Source organism: Falco rusticolus, chromosome 5 (genome assembly GCF_015220075.1).
Source record: "Falco rusticolus isolate bFalRus1 chromosome 5, bFalRus1.pri, whole genome shotgun sequence".
Lineage (NCBI taxonomy): Eukaryota > Metazoa > Chordata > Aves > Falconiformes > Falconidae > Falco > Falco rusticolus.
The window spans coordinates 48779338-48805663 of NC_051191.1; the positions used below are offsets into that span (position 1 = coordinate 48779338).

The 26326-nt window shown below is 36.4% G+C and overlaps 1 protein-coding gene across 2 annotated transcripts; it reads left to right on the forward strand.

Moving 5' to 3' along the window:
- Nucleotides 1-1311: 1311 nt before the first annotated feature.
- Nucleotides 1312-26326, forward strand: EPYC (epiphycan). Of its 2 annotated transcripts, XM_037389263.1 has the most exons (7): nt 1312-1447; nt 3269-3449; nt 17914-18067; nt 20777-20935; nt 22296-22498; nt 24063-24158; nt 25830-26325. In XM_037389263.1, the coding sequence occupies exons 2-7, from the start codon at nt 3282-3284 to the stop codon at nt 25998-26000; spliced, it is 951 nt and encodes a 316-aa protein (XP_037245160.1). In that variant the 5' UTR covers nt 1312-1447; nt 3269-3281; the 3' UTR covers nt 26001-26325. The 2 variants fall into 2 exon arrangements, with proteins under 2 accessions (XP_037245160.1, XP_037245162.1); XM_037389265.1 differs by lacking the exon at nt 1312-1447 and having other exon boundaries at nt 3273-3449; nt 25830-26326.

Sequence of the window (26326 nt, forward strand, 5' to 3'; positions counted from 1 at the left end):
GATACTTCATGGAAGAAGCTGCTTTTACAATGGGAAGGGCTTGTGAATGAGGAAATGAAAAAGATCTGATTTAATGATTCAAGGCCCCTGTTTTCATAGAAGTAAATCATGCAGAACCTTCCTTAGAAAGAAGTCTGTCATCCAGGAGTGATCATAGTGTGTAAGACACTGCAGACTTGACTCAATTGCCAAAATAGCACATGATACCTAGTGTCATTTGATGTTCTACAATATCCTTCCTTCTATCCATCTGCTAACAGAGCTGTTGCTCTTCTACCCTTTGACCTATCTATCTGACAAACCTTTCACATGTTGTGGATTCTCTAGGCCAGGACTAGAAGTTTTATGTTGGGCATTCAAATTATTGGGAGCTGGCTTAAAATTCTTAACATGCTTTCAGTGCCTCATGCAAATCTGGCCTTCTAGGATGGTCTTCTTATTGGAAAAATTTTAGTGTGGAAATTGTATAAAGTAAAGGGAATCAGCACATTGGAATCTTCTACATGAATCTTATATTCCTCCATATATAAGGAATGGGTTCTGCCTTTCCCTAACTATAAATATAGGACATTGACTGTATTAGGAGGTATATTTTATTGAAGAATTGGAGGAATGATGAAAAAATTCAGAAGAATGCTTATATATTGTACAAAATACCAGCAATATAAAAGTAAGTACAGAATTAAGTAGGAAGTGATAATAAAAAGAAATGCTATCAATAAGGAGAAGAGGTAGCTTGACTTCTGCTAACATTGTAAAACGTATTTCCAGTGTAATAAAGCGCATGATACTACAGTGTATATCTGTCATTTGCAGCATATTATAGTAGTTCGTATCTATTAAGGAAGTGGTATTTCCCCTTCAGAAGGAAAACATACTAGAAAGAGTAGTCCCTATGAACATTCCTCCATAAGTACTTACAGAAATGTAAATGGAAAAAAGTACTTCTAAACACATACCAGAAAATTTCCACAGCAGATGGAAATTCAATAAACATTATCATATATAATGAACCCCCAAATAGAAATGTCACACATAAAAAAATAATATTCATATGCAATCCAATTTGCTTAAGCCTTGATTTTGGACATTGGAAAATACGCATTTCTTGATTATCAGGAGACTCAAAAGGTTTTTTTCCAGAATGCAACTGAAAATGTTTATATCGGTATATTGTATATTGGTAGCAGCAATAAGAAATCTGGGGGAAGGGGAGCTGTGATGTACAACAAACCTTTGTCTGACCTTGCTAAAATTTGATTCAGCAAAATCAAATATAAAGGTGTTTGAAGTCTGAGAAACTCCCCACGCTGAGGTCTCCAGTTGAGGGTAGAAGCTGTACTACCTCCCACAGCCCCAGAATGCCACTGCCATTGGTCGGGGTCTAACACCACTGGCTCTGCATTCTAAGTAACTCTATCCCATTTGAAAGACTGGAAGCTAAAAGGTAAGTTTTGGTACTTCTCTCTTAGAACAGTTAATAGGATTTTTAATGCTGGAAGTATTTTTAAAGTATTTATTTTATTTTATTGTGCATAATACTGATTCAAAGGCTGCAGATTGAGGAAACTATTTATTTTTCCCTGGATATGTCTTAATTCCTTCCTGTAAGAGTACATAATCTTCATCAAAATATTTGATCTTACAGCTACTGCAGATGCCAATATCATTACAGTGTGTTCCAATATATTGCAAATAAGGGAGGTACAGAGACATGCAAATTCTGCAAGCTCATGCAGATACTATAGTCATAGGAGGGTGGGTTTTTTTTTTCAGAGATTACCATTATATTTGCTGGGTTTGTCTATATATGTACAAAATTAAATACTTATCAAGCCCTATATCCTTTAAAAACCTTTTATTTCTAGGCAATGTGAAACAAAAATGATTTTGAATAATGAGTAATCTTTTGCTTAGGCATTGTTCATTCAAAGTAGATATTACACCAGATATGATAATATTACATTTTTGGGTTAATAGATAACATCCTTTATAGCAGTCATTTGGGGTAAATTACATGCAAAAGAAAAGTAAGACCAAAACCAATATTGTCAAAAATAGGCAGCAGAAAATATAAAACCAGAGAAAAATAAGCTCCAGGGTAGTTGTTTATTTCAGAAATTCGTTGCATTTTTAACTTATTTTATTTCATTTCAGTTCAGTTTTTTGTAATGAAGCAGAATACCTTTAGTAATATCGGAAGCTAATACTGAAAGGTGCAATTCAACTAAGTCTTCTCAAACACAAGCCCAAGTGACTCTAGCTTCTCCTAGCAGCAGCTGAAGTCCTATTGAATAAAGCAAACAAGTGAAAAATGACTGCCTTGTTTTGCTGACCATCCCCAGAGGAATTTCATATCCTCATACCTAAATCAGCTTCATAAAGACCTCTTTTCATGAAGCTAAAATTCAGCTTGCTGCTCAGCATTCACATTCAAAAAAAAAAAAGTCTCATGCATTTCTTATACTTCATCTATTTTATGTAGCTATAGTTTAAAAATAAAACATTTAAGTGTGTGTATTATGGCATCACATCAGGAGTACAATTTATTAGACTTATGCACTGCTTATTATCACTGTATAAACTTTTGGTGAAACTAGTGGGAGTTGTAGTTAAATCAAGGTGTAAGTAAGGAATGCTGAATAGAGCCTTGTGTCAGGCATCCTATATGATAATAGTGAATATATCACTTACAAGGAACAGAGAATGCATACACACTAATATTCAAGCCTAGTATGAATTTTCTACTATTTTACTGAAATATGGAACTTTTAGATGGGTGATAATTCTATTTTACAATTCCATTCTCCAAGGAGAACAGGTTACTGTACAAGGCTACTATTTCTCACTACTTTAAAAATGGTGTTGATTGAATAATGAAGGCATGCAGAGAGAGTACTGTCACTTACAGGGCTACGGAGGATACGTACTACTTTTTATTTTGTCCCCCAGATATTTGTGGAAGTGATGGTAGGAATACGCCACAGCATTAAATCATTTAAAATTATATTCTGGCAAAGCAAAACTCAGTAGGTCTTTCCCAAATTGTCTAAAGGTTAGCATGGCCAAAGCAGTCTACAGAATCTCTCAGATCCAGGCAACTTTCATGAAGAAAAACAGAATAAACTATTGAATCATCACTAAAAAATATGAGTTATCCATCAGAAATATTGTTGCATACAATATGTACTGTACTTGATATTAAATTTTCATAGATTTCTTGCAAACAGCAGATTACCCACAATTTATCCATTTTCTTCTCTTTCAGAAAAGGAAGCAAAATGCAGACCTTTGTAAATATTTTTCTGGGATTTTTTATCTTTGAGCCTGTTGGAGCTGCATCTATCACTGATACTGTAATTTATGATTCTGAGTTCTATGATATATCGCTTGGAGAGCTGCCTCGCCCATTTGTCTATGATGAAAATGAGCAGTCTGACCAATTAGAGGTAATCAGAACTTCATGTATTTTATCTTTGCAAAGTGCGCAAATGCAGTGGCTACTGATGTGTTTGTTGGCCATGAAAACATTTATCAGACAAATCTACTCACATGGTTGCTATTGCCTTTGGTTTAGCAACAGTTTTCTGTGCTAATGACACACTGCAGTTCATTCAGATTTTCCCTGATCTATCAAATGTGTCCGAAATATTTCCTGATTGTTCCTTTTCTGGGGGTAATCTTTGAGAGCAGGTGAAAGGTACTGTGCTCCTTTCAGATGTCCTTGTATTGCCACAAATTCTGGTGGAGATACTCCTTGTGATTCATCCACCTGTCTGGATGATGCACGGAGTCAGCTGAGATAGGACATCCAGCATTCCCCATTCAATAAGGTTATCAAATGCTGTTTCCTGGGGTTATTTCTTATAGTCATAGATATGATCAATACAAGCTTTTCAGGCTATATGTGCTAGTGTTTTCTATTTCTGTTAGGAAAGCAGGCAGAAGGAAGTATAAAAGAAAGGGAAAACACTTGAACTGAAAAACAGGAAAGTAAGAAAGATTACTGAAGAAAAACTGTTGTAATTCTGTTACAGTATGAGATAGTAAGATGTATTGCTGGTATGAGCAAGGGACTCATTTGCTGACTTAAATGTCTCCTTCATCTCCTACATTACTGTATTTCTCTACATTACTAAAAGGCTACATTAATTCTTATCTCACTCTGCTGCTTAGACATGGGCACAACTTTCCTGAAGGTGATATATGCACTGTATGATTCAGGACTGAGTGCAATAGAATTTGAGTGAAAAATAAAACATTTAAATAATAATATGGGGGGTTTGCTGTTGCTCATAATATTTTAGTACTTTTTTTACATAACAGTAAATAATTCATGAAAACATGTTCCTTTGAGTGATTCATGATTGCAGCAGGAGGGACAGGAATTAGTCTTTCATCAAGGTGAGATCAGAGTAGGATAGCAGCCTTGAAAACAAAAGACAGAGACAATTTAAGAACAAATATATCCCAAAACTACAGAACTGAAAAGATAAAAATAATCACAAAGTTTGCACTAAGAACAGAACCTTACAGTTTTGAAGAAATATTTTTTCTCATCTAAGGAGGACTGAGAAGAGCTTTGCTCTAAAGAAATCACTTTGCCTTTGGTCTGCTTCCCTGTGCCGTGCAGAATCAAAGCTCTTTACAGACCCATCGCTTGAGCTTTCTTCCCTGATGTCGCCCCCACTTTTAGCCACTGAATAGTTTATGCCCTCTCTATTTCACATTGACTAAGAAGTCACAGCTCTTGTCTTTGCTCTTAAAAATGAAGCTTTTATCAGTCCTATAGAAATGGTTTCCCAGAAATGGGAGTGGCTATTTTGTATGTGCCTCACCACAGAGATTTCCTCATTCAAACAATAGATGTTTTAGTAATACATTGAATGGTAGGTAGGGGTCTCCTTTGCTGTGCTCTCTCTGTGTGGTCCTATGACACTGAAGCATGGGGTGGCCCCTTTCCAAGTTTCTGAGTGAAGGATAGAGGTAAGGCAAGGATCCTGTGGCTGTTTTCCAGCTGAAAGGAGATTCAGGATGATCAATACTGCACCCAACAAGAAAAGATAAAAGAGGTCCTGTAACAGGTTGCTTTCCTTAGGGAAGCACAGAATAGACAGAGTCCAAAAAGTCTTTTCATTATGTCTTCCAAACTTCTTTTTGACAGCAGGATTGTCTACCACTACTGAGCTCTTCAGGCAGCCTTAAAATTCATCTGGTGAAGGTAGTCCATCATAGCAGTTGGAAGGAATGTTACTTTGCATATGCATGGACCTCCCTGTGAGACCCTTTTTTCCTAGATGTTTAGCCAAAATCTTTTTTTTTTTGCTTGCACTCCTCTTACCATGTGCCACCCCAAAGAAACCTAAGCATTCACAATTCCCCTAAACCCAGGAGAGCTCAGAGTGGTCAGGGCTGTAGAAACCAAGCAGCTTTTGTAGACATGCATGTCAGACTTGCAAGTTATCCTTTAGACACTGAATATTATTGATGTCACTCGAGTTTTAAACAGAATACATTTGGTTTCTGGCTCATGGCTATGACTTTCCTCCCTACATTCCTGTTATCATAAAGATGTAAACTACACAAGCGGCTCTATGTGTAAAAGTATGCAAGGTCACTGGTTAGTTTTTATTATGCATAGCTTAAATGATGAGCAATACCACAGAGACCCAGACAAACAGCAGGCCTTCATTAGTTCTAGCCTGTGTACAGTAACTCTTTAGGGCCTGATTTAAGGCCTGCATTTCCTTTTAGAGAACTCTGAATCCTGTCTTTATCCTTTCTGAAATAGTGGAGAAAAAACAAAATAGTATATTCTGTTGTTGCTGTCTTCATTTTAAGATTTTAGTATTCAGTTATGTGCAAATAGAAATCGTTCTTTTTAACATGTTTTTAGACTCAATTGGAGAAATGAATTTTTCCAGGGCTGTGTCCCCAACTGATTTTCAGCAGATCCAGGAGACTGGCTGGTTGTAGGGCTTCAGATGTGTCCAGTGTGTTACTCCTGTGGATCTCAATGACAATTGGGCACCTGCGTAACTTAAGGAACTAAACTAAAGCACCTATGTTAGTATGTCCTTTCCAGAATGTTACCCCTTGGGTACTGTAATCACTCACTCAATGTGTAACCACCAAAATGAGGAAAGACCTAGAGGTAATTAGGGAGTCTTCCCACTCATTCTATCTGGCCAAAATTAGGCAATGCAACCCAAGACCATTCCCCCAGATAAATATGAGTCATTCTCTTGGGATACTTATTGTGGTGGGCTGACCTTGGCTGGCTGCCAGGTGCCCATCAAGCTGCCTTGTCCCCTCATCAGAGAGACAGGGGGAGAAATCAAGTTTAAAATCTCATGAGTCGACATAAAGATGATTTAATGAAGAGAAGCAAAGGTTGTGCACACAAGCAAAGCAAACCAAAAAGTTTTAATCTCTACTTCCCATCAGCAGGCAATGTGAAAAACACTATCCCGGGAAGTAGGGCCCTAGTACATGTAGTGGTTGTTTTGGATGACAAATGCCTAACAAAGCCCACCCCCCACTCCCCTACCCCCAGTCTCATTTCTCTTAGCTTTTGTTGCTAAGCATGATGTCATATGGTATGGAATAACCCTTTCATCAGTTTGGTCAGTTATCATAGCTATATGCCCTCCCAAACTCTTGCCCACCCCAGCCCACCAGCCTTGGGGTGGGAAGGGGGTGTTAGAGAGACAGCCCTGATGCTGTGCAAGCACTGCTCAGCAGCAGCCAAAACACTGGTGTGTTATAAACATCATTCTAGCTACAAACACAAAGTACAGCACTACAGGGGCTGCTATGAGGAAAATTAACTACACTTCAGCCAGACCCAATACACCTGTCTTCCTCAAATAACCTTAGATGGACCTTAGGCACCTATCTCAGGCTTAGTACCAACATTTTAGCTTAATAAAGTTAATCAAGAGTGACTGAGTCCCAGTTCATGATTTCTTTTCAGTTTCTTATACTTTGGAAATATTTTTCCTCGTGAAGTGTCTATGCCAAAAATAAAGTGTATGCATGCATATACACCCACACTTAATTGGCTTGCAAACATTTTTCTGAGAATATTTTATCTTGATAGCAGCTGTTCATATTTTTCCACTTGAAATCTGTCTATTTTTGTTGTAGATTTTAGAATAACTTTAAGGTCTGGAAAAGTTACTTAACAATGGAAATCAAATGTTATCTAGCATTGCCTGCTAATATGAGCAGATCTGTTTCATTTCTTGCATTCTTTTCATTGTATTCAATATGTGTACATGGAACATATTTTTTAAGGCAAAAATTTTGCATGGGGAAAATACTTTTAGCTGTGAATTACTTGGGAGAATCGTACTGAATCCTCAGTCAAAGCTATGCATTGTCATGTATTAGTGGGTCAAATCTGGGCTATAAAATCTGTGGTTTCCAAGTTCCCAGGTTATTGAGACATAGAAGACCAAGCTAAAGCTTTGCATCCAAAAGGAAATTCTTACGGAAAAAAGACGTTAAGTAATATATCACTCAAAAATGCAATGTTTATAGAGTCTTTAGAGAGAACAATATAAAGTCTTTCACAGATAATGGCAAAAAAAAAGGCAATGTAAAAGAAAAACCTATTACTGAGGAAGAAATTTCAAGGTCCTAAAGGAGAAAGAGACTGCAAAGGAATGTCAGTGTAGGGTAGTGTACAAGTTCTGTGTTGGATTTCTCTTTTGAAACTGATAGTTAAAATAGTGTGAACATGGGCTGCTGTATTGCCCCTTTTCTTCACAGTAAGTTTCATTACTATTTTAAATGAATATTTATATCATGGGGGTCCAGATGCCCCAGTGAAGCTCTAGGTCTTCATTGTCCCATGTATTCTGCAAACATATACAAAGACAAATTTCCTTCTTCAAAATCAATCCAATCAAGCCAAACTGTCAAAAGCATTCTTGTGTAAGCTTCTCGCTGTTAAAACAAAAGGCTCAGAGTTTTTCTCTTTTTGAAACTAAAACTTTGGTTGGATGGTGTGTAAGAAAAACAAGTTGTGGAGAGAGATTCCTGCTTTCATCAGCTACTAATGTGTAATAAAACTGTAGTGCAAACTTTTGATCACAGTGTCTAATAAACATAACCAGTCTATTTTCCTTGTAGGAAAAAGCATTTCCAGGTAGGAAAAACTAATTTAGGAAAATAAGAAGTGAAAATATAGGGGCACCAAAAAACCATTTTCATCAATAAGATAGTCTATCAGTTAGGCTGAGAAGCACAGGAGCTGTCCTAGCACTGAATAAGCAGCAAAACAAGGGAGTTGAATACAGATTGTTCTGAGTCTGTCTGGACAGAAGAGGTAAGCTGGAAATTACAGTCCACAAAATAATCAGAAACAAGCACTGTGAAAGCCTAATATTTGATTCTGCATTAGCTTGTTGAATTTGAATCATACTGATAACAGGATATTCAGGTGACTTCACAAAGTTCAGAACCTGAGTCATACACGCACATTCACATATATGTATGTGTGCATCCACACAAAGCATCTCTGCTGTTGCCATAACACACATGAAGATATGAAGATGGGTCTTGTGCAAGAACTCCCTCTTGCCATTCTGCAGACTTGAGAGAGGCTTACACTGCTGTTTCTCTCTGGCAGGTATCTGATTAAATAAAACCTTTCAAAATGGATACATAATGACTTTTCAGGACATGTAATATACATGTTTAACAAACTTATAAATTGGTACAAGTAATGTAGAAGTCAGATAACTACATAGTTGATAAGAGAACTAAATTTACCATTTAAAGCTTTATCCCCAAATAGGCAATTTTCTACATTTTCAGAAAGGCTTTCATTACAGTTCTTTCATTCACTTGGCTGTCCATAACTGATTTCATATGCTTCTGCACAGACATCTTCACAGAAGGTGAACATTTCTGCAAATTAAAAAGTAGTCATGAAATGCCTGAGTGATGTTTCAACTGTCTGCCATATAGCAGCAGCAAATACCAGGCAATGAAAAGGAAGGATTTGAAAACCCCAAGTTCTTGTACAACAGGCCAAGAAGAGCTTGTCTCACCCAGTTAGCTATCTGAAATGTTATAAAGACTATACTGGCTAAGGCAATCTTAAGCACCTAAAACTCTGATACCAGACATGCCATTAGTTACCACTACCTTAGCTGAACAGAGTGGCTACATCCTTCCTCTTGCCTCAGACTGAGTTAGATTCTTTAAGTAGTTGTTCTGGTCTGAAAACACCTAAATTGGTCCATCTAGGGCTCATTGCTTAAGAGTAACTATCACAATGTTCAAAATTCCTGTGATAGGTGACACCTGATGCCACAGTGAGATTACATAGACCTTTTACAGTAGATGCTTGCTATCTCAATTTCCCTGGTCACTTAAACTTTTTTTTTTTTTTTTCCCCCTCAGACTTCCAGTTTTGTGGCTTCTTTTGGAAATACACATCATCCCTATTGACATGGGGTATGAAACACTGATACAGATTTTTTTAGAAAATTACCCCAAATTGCTAAATTGTACCCATGGCTATATTTTTTTTTCTCTGAAAACTGTCAAGTTAAATAACACATGCATTTCTATCCCATTGAAAAATCTTTTAAGATAAGAATAATTTCAGAGCCAATCAAAGCAGAATCCAGAGCATGGTTTGGTACACAGCTCAGATGGGGGAGTGTTGTGGCTCTGCTCTGAGTCATTTCTATCTTTGCTCATGTTTAGTGATTATCTAATGCATGGGACATTAATAAACCTTTGAAAAAGATCCTAGGTCTCAGTTACTTTCATATTAGGCTACATAATCATGTTTACTTTGGCTTGTTCTCCTCCTGCCATGAGTTTTGCTTCTTTGGATGTATTCTGGCTTTGTTTCAGCATCTCATCCAAACTCTCCTTCGGCACCCATTTGATGATTAACATCTCTTCTGGAACAGAAATTTGGGGGGTACCAGCCTCCTCAGACTAGCAACTTATGCCTCATCTGTCTTGCTTGGATGAGTGGAGAACCAGCAACTTTGTGTTAATGTGTACTGAAATGGAGTAAAACAGTGGTGCAAATTTAGCAGATTGGTTCTTTGAATTACTTAGGTGCAGGAATGCCTCATTCCCTACACAAATAACCTTCAGTGTGAGACAGATAGTTCAATAAATTCTTCAGAACATGCACACCTGTAAAGCCCGTATGAAATTCCTGCCTGAATCCTTAGCCATACAATATGTATCAGACACCTGAATTTGCTAAGTAAACTGTCACTAAGCTTCTTTCCCTGGATTCCTCAGTGCAACCTAATATCTTGTTAAATGTTTAAAGACTTGATGGACTGTCAACCAGTATCAACATAGATATTGTTTTTAATGATTTGTAACACTTTTTGGTGTGTTTTTTTAAAGAAAAAAATAGTATAAGAAATGGTACTGCAGTAATTGTATCTATTTCATAGCAGCATAATCCCTATTGTGATATCAGAGACATCTGGGGATTGAAAATTTACTTTGAATGTTATTTCTCAAGTGGTTTTGGCTCTGGCTTTCTTTACAGGAGGCCTAAGCTTGAACCAACTTTCAATTTCTACTTTTTTAACTTCCACGCCCAACTTAGCTCTTTCTTAATATAAAGGTAAATAGTAGCATGGATAAAATAGCTGCAGCTATTGATCCTGGACATAAAATTCAGACCACAAATTCAAGAAGAAGTAGGAAGGACAAAAAAAATAATGTGCAAAAAAACCCCTTCCATTATTGTAATTGTTCCTTTTATGATATTGGTGTTCCTTATTTTTAGAGCTGTGTAGCAATGCTTCTTGTTATGATGCAGAATGTCACTCCTGGTGGCAGGACTACCTGTGCCCCTGTCCTCAGCACTTTCTTCTTTGCACCAGATTCATGTCCTGGACCTCTCACTAAATGATTGCTAATCGATCTTACACTGACAGGACATTTCTATATAGCATAACAGTCTGCACTATGAAGAAAAACTTAAACTATCAGAAATTTCTCTAGTTGTGAGATACAGCAGCTTGCAAGCACTACATCAGTATCACTGCAGACAATAAACTTGTTCTGGATTGGATCAAATCAGATGACATGTCTTTCCATTGCAAGCTGTAGAAATGAGAGGAAGAGCAGATCTGACACCAGGATTTGGCCCTGATGTCTGGTAAAAAATATGGTTTTTTTGGTCTATATTGCCTCCTTTACAGCCAAAGGAAGATGGACAGGCACCTCAGTGAGCTGAATCTCAACGTATGTGTGCTGAACTTCCCTCAGGAGGTGATTCTTTCTCCACTGTCTGCACAAGGAGTGTAAGGAGACTAAATGACTAAACAGGACCTCAAATTCAATGACATAGTGAATCCTGTCCTTTTTGTTCATGTTTCTAACACTGTTTGGTTGTACTTCAGATTCAAAGCAATCGCAGTGTATTTAGGAAAAGCCAGGCTGGTGAACTGGGCAAAATCATGTTCAGCTCCAGGGGTGCCTGGTCTGCCTGGACTGCATGAGGAAATACGGTTGGAACCCTGAACCCTCCCTTTACAGTGAGCACTGGAATTGCAGCTGAGGCAGCTCCTCAGTACAGGTCTGAGGGTTGGCAATGTTTCGTAGACACTCTGGTCAGCTGGGTGATCTCCAGCTTTGCCTGGCTGTGTATGTCTACTTTGTGGCTTGGATCAGCAGCAGCTCCTGTGGAAATCTCCATTAAACAGCTGGGAGAAGTTTTCAGTCCTTCTGTGCTTTATAACAGTGCAAAAAGCCCTATTCTGGTTTCTAAAACTGGCGTATTTCTCTTTGAAATCTTATGTCCTGCAAAACTTCAGCACTGTTTCAAAGAAAAGCATCTGCTGTAGGCTAAGTTAGATATCACATAGCCCTCAAAGCAGAGTGTTAGAAATAAAATCTGTAATTTCAGATACAGCACTGGAATGAGACTTTGACTTCATTTGTACTCATGCAAATCCAGATTAGCTCCATTTACATTGAATTTCTTCATTCTCAGACAACATTAGTAAGTAAAATCTCTGTAGCTATGCTGTGCAGCATAAATGTTTTTACTCAGTTAAAATCAGATGCGACATAGATAGATCTGCTTTTGGACAAGAAGATTTAGGATATTCTGTGGTCAAGGTGGTAAAAAGACTACTCCTTTTTCTAAGACTTATTAAAAGAACCTCAGGGCCTACCCGTATTTTCCAAGGCAGAAGCCACAATTTCTAGAAAACTGGGTTAGAACTCTAGAGCTCTCTAACTTAATGTTAAGGTTGGTCTGACTGAAGTATGAATGGAAAGTTATGCGTGTATGTGTGTGTGTAAGACCTGGCAGAAACAACAAAATAACTTAAAAATTTTAGAAGGCTTAAAGGATTAAAAGAATGGCCTGCATTGATAATGAAGGACACTGCACCCAACTGCATCACTTCCAGAACACTGTTCCCAGCAGCAAAACTGAGGAATGTGTTCTTTATGCCAAAATCAAAGGTCCTGCACCCCGGTAATATCACAGCACAGATGACTTCTCAGTGAAGACTCTTCACCCTACCACCAGCAGACAGCAAACACCGTTGTGGAATACAATATATACCATTCATTTCCATGTTAGTCATCATTAAATCACATTCTCAATGAGGAAAAAGAGGCAATGGGCAGCAACCTGGTGTATGACTAACGGATATTGTAGTATCCAAGACTGCAAAAAAGACTGCCCCATAAGAGCCGGTGAATCTTAAAGGAGATAAAAACCTGTCCAAAGCTTAGTTTTCAATGCTTGTCAAGAAGAACCCGAGTCACTAAAATGACTCAGTAGCTTCTGTCCCTTGTGTTCTGTGTTGGACACAGGTGATCCTGGCCAGACCACTTGCACATACACTTTTAGGTATGTTGAAGTATGTGGGTAGACATGTGCAAATTATTAAAATCCGAGAGAATGAATGTGAGTAGGTAAAATCAGTTTACTTAGAAATGTTGTAAACAAGTATCACCTTCTCCTTCCCCAAGATGTCACTGAGTTTTATTATACTATTTTCTCCACAGAACTTATGTATGTAGCATATGACAACTTATCTGAGGTGCATAATTGGCAATCTAAGTAGTTATTGCATTAACATGCAATGGCTCACAGATCTATTTATCTTCAAGATAAAACAATAGGAGGAAAGAAGACCTTAAATTCAAAATTCAAGAAGAAACAAGCATGAGCCACTTTTGGAAAGGAAAACAAACCAAAAACCTCTACCATAATTAGACATTTTCTTGTAAGTCTTTTGTAGTTTCAGAACAGCTGTGGGGGAAAGTAGTTCCTTTTGATGGGTCAGTGTGCGGTACAACTGTCCCTTCAAGTTTAAAATATCTCCTTTTAAGTTCTGAAATTTGATTGTGTTGTTAAGTATATTTTTTGCAGTAAAAGAAACACTGAAACAGGACACACTTCTTATTATCTTGTGCATTTAAACTTATTACATGTAATATATCAACTTTTATCCTAAATGATGTAGATGTAAAACAATAGACAAAACATCTGCCAATGGAATTACACCACCTCAGAAAATCAATGTGGCAACTAATGGTTTCCAGCCTTGCCGTTCACCTCTTTAAATCTATTTATTTTCTGTATTTTATTACTTTGCACAAATTATGTGGGTCCATAATTCTCATATAGGTTACTCGTACATTTCTATTCTGTTCCATCCCTACTGACTCCTACCCACAGATACTCTTTCACCTTTCTTTTTCTTTTCACAGCTTGGGCTCCTGAGCTGTTTCTAACCTTAAAAACTTTTTAATTGCTTCACCTCCTTTTCAGCCAATGATGAGAGATAGATACCTAAAGATCCCATCCTAAAAGAAGCCTCTGTGGTCAGTAGCTGGAACTGCTTTTCCGAACTTCCACCTGCTGACTGTGAAAGGATGCTAGCATAGACTAAATGTCTAGCCTATGAATGACAGAAGTTATGAGTTAACTTTTACCAACTGCATTTTATTGCTTATTGATACGTTCAGATTCCTGTGCTCCCTGGTCTGAAAGTGCCCATAATTGGCTATCTACATTAAGCATTTTCATTTGTAAATGTAGTCACATTGAATAAATATAGGATGGGGAAAAAATAGATGCTCTGCAATCTTAGGAAAGATACTGCTCTCCTTTGGCATGTTCTGTGGCTAATATTCTGCACTGGTATTCTCCAAATTTCTTGATTATTTCCAAAGACAGAATAGGGTAACTATTATCCACACAGTTAGATGGCTAGAGGTAGGTGATGCGATTCCCTTTCAGTGTTTTCTTATGCCATGTATTAAATCTGTCTTGCAAGGCTGATTATGATTTGAAGATTTGCAACTATTGGCAAAAATAAACATGCTTTATTATATTTCTCTACAATATTCTTCCTGCTTTAAGATTTTTCATAAAGAATATTACTTAGAGCAGCAAAGGAAATACAATCCCACCCCCAGCCCCCCTAAAAAACTATGGAAAATAATACCATGAAGTGATATAGAATCATTTATGTTTCAATTTTTTTAGTAAAGTACATGTTGCCAAAAATAAACAAACCTCTGGAAGATGAAGGATCATTCTGTACAGTACATAGTCCAAGAAACATCTTTGTCTTGTTACAATCTTGCATGATTTATCAGATTGACAGAAAGCTGCATGGATCAGATGACCAATAATGAGAAACAGACTTTTACCTTTAGGTTACTGGTTCCAGTCCAACCTACATACAGCAAGCAAATATTGCTCATGCTCTGGGTCTGGTATGTAATACACATATATCAGTGAACTCCTACTCCTGTACCAGTGTAAAAATGGCAACATCATTAAATTCAGTGTAATAATCCATATTTTTTATGATAGTCATATGCAGGAGACTGAATCCAAGGAGACAATGCTAACTCCTTGGACCTGTTACTCTAGAACCCAGATTTAGCACATTGGCAAGGAAATTATGGGGAGGCTTTCAATTGTGCACCTCCAAAAGTAGATAACCTCCTATAAAAAGAGAGAGATAACAGTCTAGAAACAGAATTATCATAAGTTAATACCTCTGCTTTGATACCAAACATCTACAGTGATTCATCAGTTAAGAACTGAGAAAGCATAAAGGAAATCAGAAATTCCAAGCTAACAAGTTCCATAAAGTATGCCTTCAAATATTCAGAGAAGTGGCAGTCAGGGTAGATGACCCAAATCCCATGGGAAGTGAAAAGAACATTATCTTAGGTCTGAAGCCTGTTTACAAACTGTACCTTGAAAATGCCTTTCTCCAGAACATTATTTTCAGTAGAACTGCCAGAAAATATGCATATAAAGCTGTTAATAGGTCTCAGAACCTCTAGATTTTGTTCCAAACTTCAGGACAGGGACTCTTATCTGATTTCCACAAAAGTGGTGAAGAAGTAGAGAGCATGTGCAAGCACTTTAGTGCAGGACTACCCTGGGTCAATAAAAGCCTGGAATGCATCTCTCCCTCTAGGCTTCCTCCATTCGGAGAACATCTGTCCCATTTCCTTTGTTCCCAAAGTCTTCTTTTGATTTGTCCCCAAGTCCATTCCTGGTTAAGCTGTCTTACTGTCAGTGCTGCAGATGGGAACATTGTGTATTTGCACAAAGCAACAAGGTACATCCTTACCCTTCCTTACACCAACAGGTTACTCAGTCACAGTTCAGCTGAAGTTCATTTTGCTCATCTGATCACCCTGCATTTTACAAAGTTATGATCTTAGCAACTGTATCAGGGAATTTTTATCCATAAACCCTACTTAGCAATACTATCTATGACTTACAACTAAAGAATATACAAAGAACCTGAAGTGTGCTCAGTCAAAATCTGAGTCTGTGAGATTCAGAGTGTTTCCTGGTTTCTCATTGTTTCCATATTCTCTGTCTTTAGTAAAACTAATTGACACAAAATGTTTGAATCTATGGCCTTTATATATCTTAAACCAAACTTTTTCTCTGCAAAAAGTAGATTTTAGACGGTTATTTAGATGTTCTTAGGCAACCCAGGATCATAACATTTAATACTCCTAGTAATGTTATATAGTTACACTGAAAGATCCAGTGAGTCTACTATGAAATGTAAAGTGTTTTCTTCCACAATTGTGGTAAATATATAGACACATATGAAATTATATAGGTATTTCACACAAAAATATTTAAAATCTATTCTATCTGGGAATAAAAAGACAAAAATAACTCTACTTGCTGAATATTATACAGTTAAGCTAAGAGATTCAAACAGGGATCAGAATATAGCAAAAATTTTGCTCGTGCTTGGCATGCTTACCTCAGGTGTGTTAGTTCCTTTAACTTGTATAGTCGACATAGAAAACCTAATTCAAAAAATCCTAACCACCTGTTTGGTCTGAACTCCGTCTACTTTTACCAATCTTTTACAACTAGAAATTATGAGCACGAGTGTGAGTGATTTTGACAACAAGTTCTCCATGGAGACAGCAAAACCAGCAGTAGCTGGGGGATGATCTCAAATAAGAGACTTAACTGGTCAAGTACAAAACTCAGGATTTCATAGTTTTATGGTGGTGATGTGCTAGGAGGCTGCAGTGGAGGCAAATCTTTATTAAAGCATAACTTTAAGCTTCAGTACCTTTGCACTTGGGATAAAGTGCCAAAGTTCCTATTTTTGTTCATGCCTTAGATACAGGCTAAGGAGTGTTAACTGCAGCACAGGGGTGCAGCACCCATGGGGTGGGTGTATTACCTAATTTTTAAACAGTACCTCAGATGTGCAAAGTCCTATAAGGACACTAATTCATTGTCTGTGACTTAAAAAACAAAAAGTGCATTTTCAAAGGAAGCCTTGGTGTGGTCAAACAATATTATTACACATGGGGAAATCAAGATACAGTGGTAAAGTAACTTGCAAAGGTCACACAAGAATGGATTCTCAGTATCTGGGTGATAACAGTAAACCACTCTGCCTCTTTGCAAACATAGGCTCCTCTGCAACAAGCCTCACAAATCTGCAATACTCTTTCTAGGAGGGGTGATATAATGCAAGAAAATTGCTACATCTTCATTTTTATCCTGAAGTTCTTATACAGTAAAATCAACAGAATGCATCTTTAGAATTAAAGTTAACACAATGAAATTTACGGGTTTGACTAATTATGTTGAGTGGAGAAAAAAAAATGAGGTTTCTATTTCCATGAAAAGGTCTGCCAAATTTTATATGATTTTTGTATATAAAGATTTAATCTAAAATGTTTTATTTATATTCTTAATTTTCTTACTACATAATGCAGCTGCTGATGACTGAAGCTAACCAGAGGCTTCTGATATTCAGATTCAGAAAAAAAAAAATGACAAAAACACTGTCTATATATTAGCAAGTAGTATATGAACTTAGAGTTCAGAATTCTTAGGTAATAAGATTTTTAAGGCATGTTACTGTTCTCAAAACAAAGCCTGCATAGCTATATTTGATTTGGATTTATACTGGCACAATTTACAATTTTATGGTAATATGACTTATACCTTTCTGATGCTTCACAGCAAATTTTCCTTTGTAACACCAAATATATAAATTTTTTATCTCAAAACTAATTTAGCTTTAGATAAGTAACACCAAATATATCATTTTTTATTACAAAACTAATTTAGCTTTAAATAAATGTGGAAAACTCATTTTGTTAGTACATGTTCTTGCTAATGAAGTATATGCATAAGTGCATACATTTAAAACATGGAGACAAAAAATGAGTAAGTATGTTGGAGTTCTATGAATTGTTGACACATCATCAGAATTCATTATAGCTGCCGGATAAAATGCAGCTCAAGCAATAAACCTTAGAACATACGTGACCTCTAGTGGGAGAATATGAGTAACTGGAAGATGAACAGCTGCCAGTGGAAGTAAACAGTAACATTTCCTGTTCCATCTTAATTTTCCCTAGACAGAGATTTGGACAGCACTACCTTCTATAATTCAAGAGAGTTATTCTTCTGCACCATTGACAGAAGAACTTGAGGAGGAAGCATCAACGCCAAAATTAATTGATGGGTTTTCAGCACAGGGGTCTGGGGTTCTTGGGCCCCAAACTCAAGACGGTTAGTAGGAAAGAGAAATGAGTTTTGCATGTGTAGCTTTGCTTTTGAGTGAACCCACTTTATTTGCTTATGAATGTCTACCTCTATTACTGAAGAGGAGGTGTATTTCTGTACCTCTCTTACTGAAAAGAGGTGTAGTATACCTATCTTGAAAGCTCTGAAGTCAGATAGGTACCTAGTTAAAACATTTCCACACTATTTCACTATGAAAATAACTGTGCCAATGAAGATTTTTTTTGAAATAAAATTTTATTTAACACTTAAGACACTTACAACTTAAAAATTTGCTAATGGTTGGCAAATGCCACCAGTACTTTTTTATTAACTTCAATTTCAATATCATCACCAAATAACTTTATATTATAATGATTTGTTACATGGTTTTTATAAATGTGTTCATACAAAATATAATTTAATTGTTGAAGAATTTTTGACCGTGAAAATTAGAAACTGTGAAACTTAGGAAATGGGCTATTTAGAAATTTTAGGCAAAGCTGATTTTCTATCCTTCTGACTAGCTATAGTGAAATAAGAGCTTTCTGCATCTCACAAGGGATTTAAGATTGTAAAACACAATCTGTCCCTCTCCCATACAAACATTGTGATGCTAATAACTGGCATTTGTCAGTAGCTACTCTAAACTTGCAATTGAAGTTCGTTAGAGTTATCCACTGCTGTGATGGGCCTTAGTGTTTTATGGTGAACAACGTACAACAACAGGAAAATCCTACTCTTTACTATGCCTAACACTATAATGAGTGTCACAGAAGACAAATGAAATGAGCGGGGAGAGGGGGGAAGAGTTCATGCTTCCAAAATTGTGTGTTTAGTGAAGTTAATCATTCCTAGTCTTGTTTTTATACATATTACTAGTCAGCCTTGACCAAGCAAAAAAATATACACCCGTCAAGACAAAAAAAGTAAAATGGAAATTAGAATTTCCCAGGAGCATTATGAAAAAAAAATACAATTTTCTTCATTTTTGAAAGCTGCAGGATATTACAAAACATTTCACATAAATATTACATATCATGAATCCTGTATCTGTCAACGTTTTTGAGCACTGAATGCAAATCAACTTGTGCATCAACTAAAGAATGCATGGGAGGGTCAAGGTGGTAACATATCAAGCCAGATCTTTTTTGTGTCTTTATTTCTTTTTAGCAACATATTTTCCTGCCAGATGTTGCTGCTGTTCTTGGCTTGGTACTGGATAGAAGACTACAAGGCTCAGGAACATCAAGCCAAGTTCATTTTTCTTGTTGATATCTTTTGAATCCTTCCCCATACATCTTTCCTTTTTCAGTCTACACCAGCCATAGGTGACAAATACCACTCCTCCAAGGTCAAAAAATAAGACAGAAGGGGAAACTCTCTTCCTGTACTATGTTGTAATAGTTCAAAAAAACGTCAGCCACCCTAACCTCTACGTTCCTTTAGGTCTAGGTTTCCTGGAATGGTACAAGATGTGACAATTTATTTTTTCCCTGTCTCAGGCTTGCTCCCTGTAGCTAATTTAAACTGTTCTGTGAAGGAACTTAGGGAAAGTATTAAAAGAGTCTTACCTCTCCAGAAGTGTTTTTCCTGGATGTCTAAGTAGAGATTCTCAAATAGAGTAGTCTAGTCACTGATTCTTTAATCTTGCCTCAGAATACACGACCTGTATAGCCTGCCCTTCAGTTAGATAATGCTGCCTGTTGGTATTTGACACAAGACTGAGAAGGCAAATCTTCCATGTAGCCATAACTTAACTGTAGAAAAAATTAATCTGCAAGAAAAACATTTTCATATCATTATTTATGCTACTATTCTATAAAGTAACCAGAACAAATGACCAGACATCTGTTACAATGAGGAGGAAAACATGAAACAGAAAAGTATTTCTATAAGATTAAAAACTGAGAAACAGATATGCTGATTTATATCCCTAATCAAAGAAAAGTTGTATCAAAAATTCAATACACATAGCAACTAACAACTTTTCGTACTGAAAATTACATTCAGAAAAAACAGTCAGTGTCACAATTCTCACCAAATTTGAACAGTACCATCAAAATAAACTTTTGCATGCATGGTATTCATGCTGTTCTATGGCTGAGATGAAATGGCCTGATTTTTCATTTTAATGAACTTCTGGTGGTAACCAAATGTTTTGTTAACATGGTCTCCAAGTTACCTTAACTCAGACTGATAGAGAAATTTTTCAGGATGCTGAATTTCTGAATCAGAAAACATAATTAAACAACGTGCAAAAGAAATTGGGGTTCTTTGCCATAGCTCTGTGGGAAAATATCAATTTCCTTTTAAATTATTCAGAAGTACTATCTACAAAACTGAACTTGGGAACTAATACAAGTTTCAGTCATCAGCTGTTATTTCTCCATCGAGATGAAAGTGCACACTTGACAGCTTAGGGGAAATTGATCTTTTGTTGGCTGCTGTCACCTAATATTCTATTGTTATAGACCGAGAAACACTGTATTAGAACAACTTAAATGGCCTTTTATCTGGCACAGGCAGGAAAAAAAAAAACTACTTTTAAGCAGAATTTAATCACTTGCTGCAATTATACGATGTGTTGATCAAAAAAGAATGGGGGTGAACTTTATCATCGATAAAATCTTATAATTATGTGCTTAGGTGAGCATTTCATTGTAGTAATTGACTTTTTTTTTAGAACAAACTATTTTCTTTTAAATTCTTTGATAGGTCTTCCCACTTGCCTTTTGTGTACATGCCTAGGGACCACAGTCTACTGTGATGACCACGAGCTTGATGCTGTTCCACCATTGCCTAAAAGAACAACGTATTTCTACTCACGCTACAACAGAATCAGGAAGATCAAGAGAAATGACTTTGCTAACTTAAGTATGGAAAGCAGTGTTGTTACAATTAGCTTTAATTTCTATTATTTCTGGCTCACAGTAATCTAAGACATATTGATTCTTTTTATATAATGCTTGATGATGGTAGGGTTATACACATAAATGCACATATGGAAAAGTGGTTTGCTGCTTTTGAACATAAAGGTCAGTACTTCAAATGCATATTCTCTATTACAAAGTTCATCTGTCTTTCTGCTGTTACTTATAATCAGTTTTAGAAAGGTAGAAAAACCCGAAACCTCATAGAACATTTGTAGTGTATTAGAAAGTACTGTTTTCCTAAACAAGACCGTTTCAAAGGTACACATGCTTTCAAATATTTGCAAAGTATCTATGTGAAAATAATTTTACCTTTAAATTTTACCTGTAAACTTTACCTTTAAAGTATATGTTCATTGGTTTACTCCAGAATTACCTAGGAAAAGCTTCAGTAAATGAAAACTGCTACTCCAAAACCATTTGTGGCCTAAAGCTGGCCAAAATTGGTGACCTGGGGAATTTATATTTTCACATTTCCTACTTAAAAGTCTTAAAGATATGTGATTTTTCAGGAAGTACTAAGCCTACCCTGTTTAGGGATAGGGTTTGTTATACACTTACCACTTGGAATATCAAGCCAAATTTTTTTTTGTTTTTTTTAGACCTAACTTTGCGTAACTAATGTTTGCTGATTTCATTATGAGATGTGTGAAATCAGTGCCAAAAAAGGCTACTACAGTAATTCAGGGGAATGCAAAGATCGTTTCATGAAAGAAAACTATAAGGGTTTGGCTTGCCCAAACCAACATGAAGGTTTGGAAGGAACACAATTGGTATATATAAAAAGGGGGAATAAACAATAAGAACAGAGAAAATGTATTAGGCCAAAATATACTGTTAGAATAAAAATAAAATAATCATAAAAGAAAATAATCATTAACAACATTCTGGGTGGAAAATAGAAGTTGGCTGCAGAATAATACATTTAAAATTAATGCACGTTAATGCACTGATATTTAGACATCATTCTCTTTTGACAAAAGCAAATTTCATTTTCTTTCTTTTTTTAATTGGAAAAAGTGTTTCAGTGTATTTTAGAAAAAAAAATATATCAAACTTCATTCATTAAGAAAAAGTTGAAAATAGATATGTGGAACAAGGTGGTAGAGAATATGTTTATTTCCCTTTGAATGTTATGTTTCCAAAAGATAAACCATTTAAAGGATTCCCAGAACACACAGACATTTAAAAACTATTAACTTCAAAAAAAGTTCACTTGTAATGTAGATAACCCATTTACCTTTTTCTTTTTCAAAACTTTCAGGAAATGCATTCTTACATGCTTGTTCTTATTTCTCTGCCAGACGATTTAAGGAGGATTGATTTGACTGCAAACTTTATATCAGAGATCCATGATGATGCCTTCCAGAGATTGCCTCAACTTAAGGAGCTGGTCCTCCGTGACAATAGGATAAGGAAACTCCCTGAGTTACCATCTACCTTAACATTCATCGATGTCAGTAAGAACAGGCTTGGTCGTAAAGGAATACGTAATGAGGCATTTAAAGTAAGTCTGGGCGTGATGGGAAAATCTTTTCTTCCTGTCTCCAAAGGATGCACTCAGAAGAGCAGCCTTAGTGTCCCTCTACAGTAGTAAAACTTTTAAGACTATAGGCACCATGACTGTGCTGGCTACTTGGTAATATGTAAAGATGGAGCAAGACGTATGAGTCCTACCTACTGGATTTGAGAACCCTTTTTATTCTTCTTGACAAAGATCCACACAAAAGATGCGATGGCACACTATGTTTGTATCTATGATCCAACCATCCACGTGCCTAGCAGGGCTCCAGAAAGCAGCTTGATGTTCCCTTAAAACAAGAAGGGAAGAGGGAAGGCCAAAGCTATGGATGATGCTGCTTCAGACTTACTCTACCATATATCTACATGGGAATTTGCTAGAGTATTCACTAAATGTATACACTTCCTTTCCACCTTGAAAAGCAGGAAAATTGGAACCTCTGAGTTTCCAAAAGTCCTCCCGTGAGAATTTTGGTGGAGAGAGGTAGCCATGTACTCCTCCTAACTGCATGTGAAATTTGAAGTCATTATGGGATATAGGATACAGCTAGCTTCATATGTTAGACCTGGCTCAGATTGACTTTTAAATTGCATCTAAGAAGATAGTTGTAACCAGCCATCTCCAAATTCCCCCTTAGGAAGACAGGTTCTTAAGGAAGCAAGCAACAGCAGTAACTGAATCAGATATTTTTTCCCATTCTTTCACCTTTCAACCTAAGGCAGGTGTTGGGAATGGGAATGATAAGCAAAACTCAGTCCCCCAGATTGAGACTCTGACCTAGCACTCTTTTCTTCAGCACTCTTCTGATTTTAGCCATGAAGGACTCTCAGCCTTTATTTTCCATATTTGCCAAGAACCTTCACTCTGATATCTCAGAGTTCTGTCAGTGGGAATTAAACTAGAACACTGAATGCAAAGTATTTAGATTCTATGATAACTTGTGTGTGTGAAAAGGGGACAAAATTTAAAGTATTCTGCTGAGCCTTATTGACCTAGTCAAGTGTATATCCTGCTATTGTTATAATGATCAGATGAAGCTCCTTCTTCCACTGAGTCAAGGAAAAAAAAAACATTTACCTTTTCAAATGAAATGCTGAATTTATTTTTAGCTCAGGCTTTTCTTATGCATTTATAATTTGCTTCAGTACCAAGACAATTCTGCAAAATTGAGTAAGTCTGTCAAAAAAGCAAAGAAACAGACAGAATAGGAAGCCTTTGTGCATAATGACTGGGAAAGGCAGTATTTTCCATTTTTGTAAAAGATGTAATTTCACAGAACAAATTATATAAATTATTAAGTCTCTAGACTTGGCATTTTCTTTCCTTTCTTTTTAAAGTAAACACCTAATTTTTAACAGCAACTGTTCTCAGCCTATGCAAATAAAAGTTCATGAGTGTCTTTGAATTTCTGCCTTTTCAACCATATCATGCTGAAATAAAATGTGCTAGTATTCATCAGTGCTCATTGCAGTGATAGATTACAGACTTACTTGCTAGAGAATTTCAGAAATGTCTATCATTTTCCCTGCCTTTCCCATTCATCCTTTAGGATCTGCATGAACTGCAGCATCTTTACATCACTGACAATAACTTGGATCACATTCCATTGCCACTCCCTGAAAGTCTGCAAGCTCTTCATCTTCAGGTAGGCTACAAAAGTAATGGTTTTATGTGTCATGTTCACATAGTAAGTAAAACTGGACAGGGTAACTATTATCTTGTTTTGTTTCTTCTGCTTATCCAAAAGTGTACTTACTTGACTAAACAGACTATTGTAAACACACAATTAACTAGTGAATGCAGTATTTGAGCAAAGTAAAATCTAGCTCAGCTAAACATTAGTTATTAGAATTTGTAGTACAATATTTTTCAAACATAAAACCCTAGATTTAATGTTAGTACAGATTAAAGCTATGTTCACAGCTGTCAAGAACAAAATTAGTCTTAGAGACTTCAGAGGCAGAAATCCCTCACATTGCTCATACAAATCTTCTAAAAGGAATAATTTTAGATACACAAAGAGAGTTGCTTTACATATTGGTTGCATTTATACCCAGTGCACTTCGTTCTCTCAATAAAGGTTATTCCCAGTTGCTAGTATTTTTTCAGCCAGACTTTTCCATTTGACTACATTGGAACATCCCATCCATCATCTTTCTGTAATCCTTTCTTTTTGTTTTTGTTTGCTTTTACCTAAACCTTTGTTTCTGAATTCTTCCTTTTAACCTTTTCCGACTCTGCTTCTTTCCCTTTATCTCCTCTAGTACCAATGCCCAGTTTTGATTATCAGAAGATGTTATTTATTATACAATACAGCAAAAAGCCTTTGAATAAATAACCTGATGTACCATATATATTTTGACGTCTATCTTTCCATAAATAAATCTATAGAAATGTTCTGCCTGCTAGCAGACTATTTTTTTACCTGACCATGCCTTTAAATTAAATATTCAGTGCTATGTGCTACAGATCAAAGCTATCTTTCCGTAAATAAATCTATAGAAATGCTCTGCCCACTAGCAGACTATTTTTTTCACCTGACCATGCCTTTAAATTAAATATGCAGTGCTATGTGCTACAGACCAAAGCTAGCAAGCTGGGCTTTTTTCCACATCAATTTCTGACTAGCAAAGGAATGGAGAAGGGAAAAACTTTCAGACAGCTAGCTCTCATTTCAGGAGATGACCTTTTTAGTCTCAATTTCCAGACAATATTGTATTCTAGCAACTCATTGTTGAAAATGCTTCACTTCAAGAAGATAAGCTCAGTGAAGATAAGGTATATAAGAGGAATTTAAATCAAAGAAATAAAACCTAAAGCATTTGATTTTCCCTGTATATGTACAGATGTGGGTTAAACTAATGTGAGAGGGCCTGGGGGAAAGAAATTTATCACAGATCAAGCTGTAGATTTGTTCCTTTGTAGGTTGAGGCATATCAAGCTGTCAGGATGATAATTATGGTTCTATGATTTTTGGACTGGCCTATACTGGTTCCAATTTGCGTTAATAAGGCTTTTCATTATGATCCCAGAAATGAAAATGCTCTATACTTCTGCTAGGCCCCTCTTGCAAAGCCTGTCTGTGCTACATGGTTTGAGCTACTTAGTTTTGCAGCTCTGCACTGGTCAAGAAATGTTTTCCCTGCTTGGAAGATTTCTTTGTTGATGACATGCAGCAACAATCTGGTCCCTTGGGTTCAAGCAAGTATCTCTCTAGGCACTGAAAATACATCCATAAATTGTTCTTTAAAGGGTAAAAAATTACTTTCAGGCAACTATTTTGATAGTACTTTTTTTCCCCCCCTTTCTTTCTTAGAATAATAACATTCGAGAGATGCATGAAGACACATTCTGCAAAATGAAAGATTTTACTTACGTACGTAGGGCTCTTGAAGACATCAGACTGGATGGTAATCCCATCAACCTGAGCAAAACACCTTATGCATACATGTGTCTACCCCGTTTGCCAGTTGGTAACCTCATCTAAGCTTTGACAGAAGCCAATACTGTCCTACGCTGTGAGAATCCTGAAAGACAAAATATTAACTTGCTGCTACACTAAGCAAGATGCATTTTTTCAAATCTCATTAATTTTGGAAATATTTCTATTATAATGAAATCAATTATTGAGATATAAAGAATAATATGAAATGCTAAAAGACAGCTCCATTATCTACCCAACTGTAAGATGTATAGCAATATCAAGAAAAATATTTTACTATAAACACTGTATTGAAAGCCATAAGTTCAATGTAAATGCAAAATTTTCTACGAAATTATTCAGATCAAAAGTATGAATTCTAAAGTTCAATG

Coding starts and splice junctions, on each gene's coding strand:
- EPYC (XM_037389263.1), top strand. CDS start 3,282: ATGCAGACCTTTGTAAATATTTTTCTGGGATTTTTTATCTTTGAGCCT. Junction 18,068..20,776: donor TGGGCCCCAAACTCAAGACG/GTTAGTAGGAAA, acceptor ATTCTTTGATAG/GTCTTCCCACTTGCCTTTTG. Junction 24,159..25,829: donor TGCAAGCTCTTCATCTTCAG/GTAGGCTACAAA, acceptor TTTCTTTCTTAG/AATAATAACATTCGAGAGAT.